The sequence below is a fragment of the Vanellus vanellus genome (assembly GCF_965231255.1).
Source record: "Vanellus vanellus genome assembly, chromosome: 1".
NCBI classification, from domain to species: domain Eukaryota; kingdom Metazoa; phylum Chordata; class Aves; order Charadriiformes; family Charadriidae; genus Vanellus; species Vanellus vanellus.
The window spans coordinates 127,217,264-127,229,644 of NC_138905.1; the positions used below are offsets into that span (position 1 = coordinate 127,217,264).

General features: G+C 36.4%; 1 protein-coding gene across 1 annotated transcript in view; it reads left to right on the plus strand.

The window, feature by feature from the left end:
- Positions 1 to 12,381, plus strand: part of RPGR (retinitis pigmentosa GTPase regulator) — a 43,486-nt gene that overhangs the window by 5,418 nt on the left and 25,687 nt on the right. Inside the window, exons 3-6 of the mRNA XM_082482042.1 lie at positions 3,473 to 3,565; positions 6,130 to 6,192; positions 7,772 to 7,930; positions 9,428 to 9,577. Of these exons, the coding sequence (XP_082338168.1) occupies positions 3,473 to 3,565; positions 6,130 to 6,192; positions 7,772 to 7,930; positions 9,428 to 9,577 (465 nt within the window). The remainder of the gene's footprint in view (positions 1 to 3,472; positions 3,566 to 6,129; positions 6,193 to 7,771; positions 7,931 to 9,427; positions 9,578 to 12,381) is intronic.

The window sequence follows — 12,381 nt, forward strand, 5'->3', positions numbered from 1 at the left end:
ATCAAGTGTGAAAGTAGGAGTGAAAAGAGGTGCATATGGAACCACAACAAGATAGTATGCTTATAATTTCCAGTTTTGTAAGGCATTAAACATTCAACAATTTACACCAAAGAGACCTTGGAATCTCTCCAGGTCTTTGGACACCAGATTCCTTCTATTCTTCCTGCCTACCTGCAGGCCATCAGAACGTGGCACAGTATCTTTTACATCAACTGCAAGGGGAAAATTAGAAACGTTAGTACGTGTTTGCATTGATCTTTGATACGTGTAGGAGCAAGGAACATACTGCCTTGTTTTCCTTTGTGTGATGTTAAATGTCCTGAGTTTTACTATTCTTATTGCTCAATAAAGCTTTTATTTGGAGAATATCATGAATTGCCTAACAAAACTGATATAATTCCCATTTTCATGAGATGTATTTGAATTGCATATGAATTTTAAATTAACTGTTAACACAGTTTATTTACAAAATAGCACAAATAAATAAAAAAACCCATGGTGCCTGGCTTATGATACTCTGTCTGAAATATCACCTTCTACGTTTTCTTTGGATATAGCTTCTCAATAGAGTCTTGTAGTAAATGCTGAAAGTCTGTACATTGTCTCCCCATTTTATTTCCCTCCCACACTAATATAATTTAGAAAGCCAGGGGGAGAATATTTAGAACATACCTTTAAACATCGGTGATAGGAGGACTTGGCTGCCTGCTATTATCATGAAGCACACTGAGGATTTCAGCTGGTATTTCGCAGCTGCTGAATGGATGCCTTTAGTAGCTCTTCATGAACTAGGGGGACATATGACAGATGGGGAATCCCGGTTGTGATAGCAGCCACTCACATGAGAAATGTACTGGTTAGGAGACACTCTCTTCCTGAAGTCTCTCACAAAACCTTTGTTCCTAAAGATGTAAGCACCTTGTGGTTTCCCTAATAGCCCTGAATTAATGTTGGTGAAATGTCTGCTAGTGATAAGCCAATGCATATATACTTTGGAGAAATACTTCAGTCTTGCATCAGAATGAAAGTGGAGCCTCATGTTGGAAGTATGTTTTCATCACCAAAACAGTCCGAGTAGTCCCTTTCTTTCTATCCTGTTGTTTCCCTTCTGCTGCTTAGAGGCATAATCTCACTCTGCTGGACCTGTCTTCTGCTGGCCATTCCAGATGGCACACGGCCACAATCTCTGTATGTCAGCACCAAAGCGGAAGCAAAAAACCAAGGGTGATCTGAGTGTGCCAAGTTTTGAAATATGATCTTTGCCTATTTCTCTGCTGTTGAATTAGTTCTCACTTCAGTGCATCTGTGGTGATGACTGGAGAGATCTCAGTATGGAATTATGAAAATAGGGCCTCTTGCATACAAAATTCTCTCATGTTTCCTAAGCTTAGGTTGCACATTTGTTCCGAAACCTGATTTACTGTACAGACCCAGAAATGTTGCTTCATTACAGGCATTTGTTTAAGTTCCTCTATTGTGTCTATTTGTTTTCATTCACTGTCTGAATTACCTGCTTCCCAGTTTTCTTATTTTCTGTTAAACTGCTAGTTGTTGGAAGCCTAAAATGATAAAAGGCTGTCACTCAGTTGTAAAAAAATGTAAAAAAATTCCTCTCATCTATTAAGCTCGTTGACTTAGAAAGCAATGCCTGAGAATTTAAAGACTGATGTAAGAAACAGCAGATTACAGGATGAAAAGCGTGACCTGTTGGAATTTTGAATGGATAAAAGAGAATGTGCTTAAATTGAATTACAGCGGCTTGGCATCATATTCCCACAGGAGTATTACTATCTAATAAAGGCAGTTAAAAAGTATAAACCAAGGATACAAGGAAGCCTATACCAATATAGGATGCCATTTGCTAATAAAAATTCTTTCTGTTAGGTGCATTTTGCTTTCAGTGACAGACAGCTGTGCATGTATTTTGATGTGATTGCATTATGAAAATTAGGATAGTGATATGAATGCTATTAATAAAGCACCATGACCGTAGACTTGACCTCAGACTTTCTTCTCTTCCAACTTTCTTGGAAAGACCTGATATTGACACATAGCCCCATGGTCCAAATATTGTCATATCTAACAATTTGATTTGGACTTTGGATACTAGTTATTGTTAGTTGTTGTTGTTTGTGGTTTTTTTTTTTTAACTATGTGGTTATATTTAAGAAAATAAATGGATGTTTTTAATAGAGTATTTTTGTCATATTTTAAAGATTTTAATGTAATATTTCAAAGTCTCTGTACATCACATTCAGAACCTTCACTGGAAACCTACTGAAGTACAAACAGCCATAATATTTTGGCATTATTGTGTGGAATTGCTGTTACGCCTTGCGGTTAGTCACGTGATAATTGTTGATGGCTAGGGTGACAAAGTTTATTTACATGACAGTCTTGTGGTGCAGTCTAACTCACAAAGCTCTGCAGACCTTCATCAAAAGTGAATAAACTTTTCACAGCTATAAAAGTTTGTTTTTTTTTTGACAAATCAGTTTCTGTTGTTTTGCAACAATTTCTGTTGGAACAAGAGTTTTATCTTTGGGTATGAACTTCATAGCTTTACAAAAGGTAATAGTTTAAAAAAATGAAATGAGTTCATTTTAAGGTATTGTCACTAGTCAGTTTTGGCTGTCTAATTTGCATGCCTGATGACAAAAGTTTCATCTTTTCATATACCATCCTCTTAAAAAAACCACTGTTTATTCAGAATGACAACAGTTCATTGTTTGTAATGGTCAAACCTGCAAGTTCAATGACATGTCATACCAGTTTCTGAAATATGATTCTGGCATTGCTCCTGTTGAATATTTGTAATCTAATGTTTGCATTTAGGTTTACAAAACTCCCTGAGTGCATGGGGGTTTTATGCATTCCTTCTTTACAGGCAGAGTAACAAATTAATGCAATTTGTGAACACAAATTTATCAGAAACTATGTTCTGTAGAAGCGCAAATTTGTAAATAATTTTAAGAGAAGACATTTAGCAGTAAAAGAAATAGCCCCTTAACAATAAAATAAGCTGAATGTTACAAATTTGTGTTTGTATTAATTATATAGCTGCACTATTTATTCCTGTCTTTAGGGTAAAAGATGTGGGTGCTCAGTTAAATGCGCTGTTATTTTATAAGTAGGCCTGTGATACTGTGGTTTCTGAACTGCAGTGTCTGTCCAAGAGTACATTTTATTTTCTGAAGAGCACCTAATCAGTGCTGTAGTTAAAGAAGAGGATGCTTGTGCTGCTTTTTGTTCCTTCTTCTGGCTGGGGATTTCTTACTTAATGCAATTACTACTTTTGTACTGAAAAATGGCAAGGACATTAATTATTATTTACACTTAAGTATTGAATTGCCTAATCTTAAACCTCACATTAAAAAGGAAATAATAAATAGCATAGTGTGTGAATGACCATCTTGTCTTGTATGAGGTGTGCAAATATTTGTATGGATTCTGACTGTGCATTTTTTTTCAGGGAATGGTAAACTATACATGTTCGGCAGTAACAACTGGGGCCAATTAGGACTAGGATCAAAGAACACTGTCAGCAAACCAACATGTGTTAAAGGTTTGTTTAATTTTTCTTTTTTTTTGTCTTTTTGAAAGGAGACCCTTGTGAAAAGGTACTTCATAAGATGCAGTTCCAAACTAACTGGTTCTGCCTTCTTTACTCATCATGTGTACCGTATGACTGCACAAGCTCATAAAGGTAGCTTAAAAGGATCCCTGATTGATTTTCCATCAGTTCGAGATTCTGGGTCCTTTTCTGTCTGAAGATTACTTCAGATACATAGAATCCTGTCTTTTTGAGGGCTCTCATTTTATGTAATATTTGCCTTTCTGACAAACCATAACTTCATTGTGACTGCAAAGACATTAATCGGTGCCTGGTCTCTGCAGTGTTGTCTATGCGTTAGAAATTAGAGCTGCAACAGCATTGTGTAACCTTTGTATCACTTTTGTCTTAGCACCTTTAAAAATGAAAAAATCTATGGGAGAACTTTCTACACATGCTGCTACATTTTTAGCAAGAATAAGAAGTGCCCGAGGGGGCATCAATGTTAATATATTTGTATGAAGCAGTAAAATAAATGCCTGTATTCTTTTATGTGTTGTAAAATACGTTTTAATTGCACTGTTATCTTCTTGAGCTTTCCTAACCAGTTTTATCTTGTCAAACAAAACTAAGTCAATATTTATCTCTATCCCTTACTTACGTCAAGTCAGATCTATCCTATTAACACATTTCTTTTCACCATTAAATGTTTATCCTCATCCTTTCTGCCAGCAGATCGATCTGTTAGCTTATTGTTAAAAACAAGTTATCCTGCTTGTTCAAACTCCTTTCTTCCTGATTTGGTTTATTCTACTGTCCTTTATCTGCTCCTCTCTCTATTTCACTTCAGAGGGAGAATGCAGCTACTCTCAGGTTCTCATCTTCTGTCAGCCATGTGAGAGATTGATTCTTACCTTGGGTTAAATGGATTGGGTGTCAAGTTTTGGTTTTACTGTCAAATTGCAATGGAGAATAAAAGGTGAAGAGGAGATCACAGCAATTCAAACCAGACCTGGCATCCATTGAAAAAAGTCACAAGGAGGGTATCTTTCTTTTCTTGGCAGCAGGCAGCAGGAGAAAGCCCTGGAGCTTCTCTCGCTAGCTTTCAGTCATCACTTGGCTTTGGGAATGGCCTTGCAAGGACGCATTTCGGTTTCTGCTTGGGGCCAAATGGTTGTGGCTGCATGTTTTCTGAGAAAATCTCTTCTGGGACTTGACGAGAGACTAATGAAATTGGTTATGAAAAATTGCCGGCAATGTTGTAAACATAGCATGGCTCATCAGATACAATTGATTAGCCTGACTAGGAGGGAGGTTAGAGAGCACAGGCTTCTGAAGAGCTGATTAAGATCGTCTCTGAAGTTGGAAGCAGAGTTTTGGGATATAAAGCAAATTAAGATTGTAGGATGAAGCCAACATTGGAAGTGTTATGGTTCCAGCCATAGTAGGTAGTGGTAGGTGTCAGATAGGATAGGCAGGAACCTGAATTTGGACAATTTATGTTTGTGTGTGTGATAGACCAGAAACAGTTCGTGCTTAAGTAGATAGATTTATTCGGTGACTTGGTAGAAGGGGCTTTAATCTGAATGTTCTGGAGCTAATGAAAGTTGATTTGGAAGGACTGTAAAAAGGTTTGTGAAAGGGATGATGGTTGTTGGCTTTGTCACGGACTAGTGCAGTGGAAAAGCAATTAAAGGTATATTACGTAAAAATAATGCTGTTTTAAGGGCGTTGTATAGGGCCCATGGACATGGCTGAGAGACGATAAATTTTTGGCAATGATCAATAATTGGAAAGAGAATGGAAAAGTCAGTGAGGTTTTTTTCCTGTTTCTGAAATGGAGTGCACTTGCTCTGGGAGAAAAAGCGCCTCTGTATTCTCTCTCGTTCTCACCAAAACAACTCCTCTTGCCTACATTCCCAGTCTTTCACTGTGACCAGAGTGCAGAGAAGTACATGCAATGGGTGGGCAGTAATTGAGCTGAAATTGAGACAGGATTGTATATGCAAAAATTTTAGGCACTAGTCCAGATAGGGCTGTCTTTGGCAATTGAGTTTAGCGATCAATAAGAGGGCACTGAAGAGCAAAAGTCTAGCAAAAAAGGTAGCTGTGCATAACAAAGGAAGATAGAGATGACAAGACAAAAGAACAGTATGATTTTAAAAATTAAAGATAGTGGGAAAAGTGTAAGAGGGAGTTAAGAATAGTGCTGTTAATGAAAGTTGAAGACAGCTTTAAGCCTGCATTTTGTCTTGCAACGTGATACATTCTTTGAGGCATATCCCATAAATGGAAAATTCTGGTGAATGTGGCTTTGTGATGAAATAGCCATGATCAAGTTAACCTGAGCATCAGCTGTAAATTTTTAAGGTCTGTATCTGTTTTCTTGTCTTGGGGGAATCCTGATTTAATAAGTCATATGTTAGGTTCAAATGGGCAACGAATCTTGTAACCGCTCTATTGGTAAAAATATGAAAAAAACCCCAGAGCTCCCTCTAGAGCATAGAACATTTTGTTGTTGAACCAGCTATCAGCTTATTTATAACTTTTCCCCCTCCTTTGGCTTTAATTCATAGCTTTAAAACCAGAAAAACCAAAACTTGCTGTTTGTGGAAGAAACCACACTTTAGTTTACACAGGTATGTAACCTATATTATATACATATTAAAGATAGATTTCTTCCTTTGCTTTCATGCGAAATTACATTAGGAACCCCAGGAGTATTGAGGAAGGAAAAATAAATGAAAATGGGACCATTAAAACTTGGGAGTTTGGTATCCAGTTCTTTGAATGCTTGATTTACTCTAAGCCAATGCATTTGTAAAATAATGTTATATAGGAGTTTGCTAGCAATAGACAGATGAAAAATTTTCTTGCTGGCATTTGAGGTGTAGTTAACAATTATCAATATTTCATTTAAGCCCTGTAAAGGTATATTAGTATTTTTTATATATCTGTACTCAAATTTACCTTTGACAAGTAATTTATCTTTATTAGTGTGAAGTTATATATTTGAGTAAATATAGTAGAACTGAATGTTTTCAAGTCTTCAAATTTTGTTGCATTTTGGTTAGACAAGGTAGTCTGCTATTTCAATGACAAGTTGCTTTATTAAGTTATAAATAAATAAACTGTAAATTTAAACTAAAAAATAAATTTTTAGAGAGACAGTATACAGAGAATTGATGCAAATTCTTGTCATGCTTCTAAAATTTATGTAATGGAGTAGCCGTCTTTGTGGTTGCAATCCCTTAGCTTGCAGTAATGATATAAAGAGGATTGCTTGATTATTATGAGGTTTATATATGTGGAGACCCTGAGCACTGTAAATAAGACTATTAGAATAAAACAGAACATTTTAATAACAGTTGAGTATGCAAGACTGCACAGGGTAAATATTAGTCACTTTTAGTGTACACGCTGGCTAGATAATTTGTGGTCTTTTATATAGCAAGGACCATTTATAAATTGTATGTCAGTTACTTATCACATTTGTGTCTGGATTTGTGTTATTAATGGGCCTTATCTTTTTCGTCATAAATGAGCACTTTAGATGTGAAACATTCTAAAATTAAAAATATAAATCTTAAAGTTCTCTTAAGCTGAAGATATCAATCATCAGTTTTAACTTCATCTTTGAGATTCTTAAACAAAATAAAGACCTAGTTAATTAAATCAAAAGTGATTTAACTATTAAAATGAGTAGAATATTTCTAATAAAAACCTAAGCAAAAACATAGTTCATTCACAGTACTCAAAACCATCAAGTTATGCATCTCTTTAATTTATGTACTGATACAATTTCAGTTTTCTTGCCTGTGACATCATTCGCCATTTTCCTCCTGCTTTATCTTAAAATATACATTATTTGGGGAAGGAGCTGCTTCTGGCTGCCAGGGCTACTAGTAGTCATTTTCTCAGAACTCTTGCAGAACTTCAAATTATGTTTACTTTTTAGATCAGTCTCCAGAATGGTGGGAAACGCAGTCAGTCTATGTAAGACTTTCAGACAGTTCTGATCCAAGCATGTGCAGAAAAGCCTTGTTGCTAGGATCAACAGAAACTGCTAATGTCAATTCGAGGATATTTCAGGGCAGTGAACCCCAACTTTAATGTTTTTCCATTGAAAATTAAATTACTTGCTTCAGTTTCTCTAACATTTTACTACTGATGAGAATGTCTTTATTCTGTGTGTTACATGTGCTTTTCTGTACGCAGAAAAAGGAAATGTGTATGCTGCTGGAGGTAACAGTGAAGGTCAGTTGGGATTAGGTGACACAGAGGAAAGGACCACATTTCATTTAATTAGTTTTTTTACCAACCAGCACAAGATCAAACAGCTAGCAGCTGGATCATACACGTCAGCAGCAGTTACTGGTAAGAGCAACCACTAATAAAAGCTATTTATGTGCGTCCAGCCTGGTGTTCCAGGGAAACATTTATTCCAGCATTCTGTCTGCATAGGTGGGTGTATTTTCTATGCCTCCCTGTCTTCTTCCCCTAGTAACAGTAGTCATTTTTTGATAGCCAATTGCCTATTTCAACACAATGTGATAAGGGGTGGCAGTCTCATTACCTTCCTACAATTTTTATGAAAGCGGACCTTTTCCATGAGCGATGGCCTGCGATGGGTTCTCAACCTGTACTAGTTTAGTAGGAATCCTTACAAAGGAGAGACAGTATGAATACGCTCAAAATGGGAATAGTCTTCAGTTCGTTTCCAGAGAAGCCAGCTACAAAACATTAATCTCATGAAAACTAGGTTTCTCTAATTCCACTTCTTACTGCAACTCTTTTGGTCTACTGGCGCAGGCTACACAGCTGTGTCAATTCTGAGAGAGGCCGAACCTATGACCTATTTCTCCGATGGCAAATTATCCAATTATGACATGTCGAAGTCCGCACCATTATAATACTTTCAGCCATTGAATGGGTGGTCCTTTATTACCCTATAAGTTTTGCTATAAAGCAGCTGTTTCTGTACATGTTTAGGATAAGTCATTGGGGCTGTCATTTCAGAATGTGACAGAGAGCCTAAGAGTGTATGAGGGAGATGCTAGCTTGCTCGGCTGGGTTGCGGGATTTTTGTGACGATTGCTGACATTTTCCTGAGATTTGTAAGTCAACTTTGAATGATTTTAGTTCCCAACAGCATCTCAGTAGCACTGTAGACGGTACATTTTTTATTCACAATTTATTTCCCAACAATAAGAAATATGCAGAGAGAAGACCTCATCTCTTCTAGAAAAGCCTAGTGATTTTTCATGTTGTTTGCTACCTTTTTTTGGTTTTTTACTGCTGGCATTGGTCATTGTGTCAACAGAGTCTGGTCTTAATAAACCTGGAACAGCTATTGTGGTAGTTTAAGGAAAACAAAATGAAGCTGGGCAATATAATCACCTGTGAAGAGCAGTGAAAGATAAGGCAAGAATAAGTGGGGTGTGTACCAAAGTCTGGACCAAGAATAAATTTGGAAGAATAAGAAAGTGGTGGCTTGCTACTAAAAATGAGAAGATGCCTTAAATTCACTGTAATATTTTCATACCGACCTCAGGCAACTGCATTGTCTTATATGCCCAGTCTTACTCTTTTTGAAGGAATGTTTTTATGTAGTACTTTTCCTGTTGCTATTTATCGTCTAATATCAGTTGATGACTAAGTGTTCAGTGTCACTTTTGAAAAGCTTAAGGGATACCCTCTTACTTCAGACTGCGTTGTTGCGTTGTGCTAAATACCATTTTATTATTTATGTCCCTGAGATAATGACATTTAGTAGTCTCATACACAGAGTTTATGAAATGATCTTAAATGGGTAGGTGAACTTTTTATTAGTTTTGGTTTTAAATCTGTTAACTGTCTGTGTCTTCATTTTAGAGGATGGGCAGCTTTTTGTGTGGGGTGACAATTCGGAAGGCCAGATTGGCCTGGCTGATAAAGCCTGTGTCACTGTCCCTTGTCAAGTGGATGTTGGAAAACCTGTTTCCTCTGTATCCTGTGGATATTATCACTCTGCCTTGATAACAGGTAAGAGAATGGGAATAGCAGTTAGTGGAGAAGAGTCGGTGGTTCTCAAATTGTCATCTTTGTAAAGGTAGCTAATGAGGCATTCATTACTTTTGAAACTAGATATGTCATAGTTGTTAAAACCTGCCGTGTGGCAGAAAGTCATCTATGTAGTTTTGTAGCACATTGGGAGATTTTACCGAAGACCGGTTCTCTAAAATGTGGTCCTAATTGATTTAGTTGGGTAACTTGTATGTAATCTACTATATAATTGTATATTATTGTTGAATTAACAATACTGTGAGAAAAAAATGCAATTAATTTTCTGCTTTTGCACATTGTTATGCAAAAGTATATTAGAAAGAATGACTATCTTGCAACATTTTATTTTCATGATGGTTATGACAAATGTTCTGGATTAATATCATGGTTTCAATAATCCAACTTTTCTTGAGATTCATTTTTTTGTGATGATCAAATAATCATCTTCATCTTCTCTAGAAATATAAATATTAAATAGACTTACTATGTTTTGAGGAAAAATTAATCTCATTTACTAGTAGTGCAAGATTGTTGTCAAAGTTTGTTGTTATGTATTAAATGTAAGTTTTGAAGTAAGTATAAAAAAGGCAGTATATGATATTAGGAAAAGCATATGCAACAGTGAGTCGGTGTCTGATCTCGAAACCAACCCACCTCTCTGTTGCTTTCCACCTCTCTCTTCCCACTTGCCTGCTGGTTTCCAAAGTGATGTTGCCACTAATTTTTTAATAATGCCAATAAGGGGGAATTTATCAGTCATTTCTGGTGGTGTTATATATGAGCAGCCATGAACTCCTCTCAGCCATATAGATTTACTTTATTAAGCTTTACAGTTTAGTCCCCTCAGAGTAATTAAAGATTTCAAAGGATCAATAGTTTTGATTGTAAAGCTTTTAATGGGTACCCAGGAACTATTCCATCAGATGTTTTTCTCAGGTTACTTGATAAATGTTACTTTTCCACATACAATATCTATATAGCTCTCTGAGAATATGCTATTAACAGAACGAGAGCTTCCTATGCTAGACAAATACTAATTAGGTGTTATGCTGGTAGCGTGCAACTTCTATTATAGATGCTTCATTACAGTAAATGAATGAAATGCCCATGACTGATCAGGACCTCAGCACCTGTTAGGAAATCTACAGCTTCCAGAACTCGAAATAAATGGGGGGGGGGGGGAAGATCCTTACTTCAAGGTTATAGTAAGGTGTGTATTTCTGCCTTAAAGCCAAGAGCTGAAGCTCTGACAAGACTGCAGTGGGATGTAACAAAAGCTCTCGTTAGAAGAAGGGTTGAGGACAAGCATCTAAGAGCAAAGAGAACAGTGTGTGCCAAGTGCTCTAAGGGAGGGGAAACTTTTAATGGAGGAGTATGAGAAAAAAGGATTAGGGTAGCAGCTGGGTAAGAGAAATGGAGCCTCTTAAAATATTAGTAGGGAGATGAACTGGTTATCACTTGTAAAAATGGAGAGTCGTTCAACCTGTCACTGCTTAAACAGACCTGGGTATGAGGTGGAAAATCTTAATTTTCAGCCTTAGTATCTGCAAATCCTGCACAAATTTGGCTTCAATCTGTTTTGCTGAAACTGTAGACATACGGACGGCCTCTTTTGTGGTGAAGGGAGATATGTTTTTTTATTTGGCTGATAGTTTTAACTACCATAGAAATTTAGCGTTGGGCATCCAGGTTCTTTGATCTTCTGTTGCACTAGTGTCAGTGTATATCCAGCCAGTGTTTAAAAATAAAGTTTATGCATTTAATCTAAGTGTACTGTTGTCACACATTATTTTAGCTATGAAGTTAGCCATTAAATTATGAATTTGGAAGTTCTGCAAGCTGAGTCTGAGTACCAATGTAGTTACGTTATTTTTCTTACAGCCTAGTTAGGAAGGAAGTCAAGGCATGATGCTGTTAAAAGGTTTTGCTTAAAAAAAGGTGATTCTTTTAGTATTATGTGGATTCTTCTTTCACTTATGGAAAACACTTGCCTGTAGGGCGTGTTGGACTGGCTCAGAACAGTGGTTGACATTCTCATTATTCTGCCTCTGAGGGGTGGTAGAACATAGCAAAATAGTTAATTATGGAGTATTTGGAATATTCATATTACAGGGATAGGGTTTTTTTCCCCCAAATTGACATTTGATCATTGAATTATGCCTTGAAGTATGTGTAAAAGTTTGCCTAGCACAGGGAGTTTTCTGTGTATTTTTATTGTATGGTTTTGTCTTGTATACTGGCATTTAGAGTGATTAGTGTTATTTTCAATATCTACTTTTGGAGGAAATATCTGGAAAACAGAGTGGTTCTGTATTTCCAGAACTGAAATTTGAACTATTCAGGTGAGTGTATAATCTATATTAATTTCCTCAACATCAATAAAGTATACCAGAGGAACTTTTTTAGATTGTGGTTGCTGTTGCGATGGAAGAAATGGGAGAAACACTGTTAATACAAAGCTTTCAACACCTATAACTTATCTATACTATACTTACATAACTATATACTTATATAACTATACTATAGAATTACTACATTTTGACTTTTTAAACATGACTTGTACATAAAAAAGCATCAAATTACATACTATCTTTAATAATAAAGCATAGTTGCAGGATGTAGGACTTTTGATACATGTTGCTGGGCTGAACTGATGAGCATGGCACCGTATGGTTCCCTTTCTTAATATATTTAAGTTTGACATAAGCTGTATACTGGGTAAGCAAAGTGTTAGGATCACAGGCCTATCTGGGTTAAAACTAAAAGATGGTTAATGAAGATAC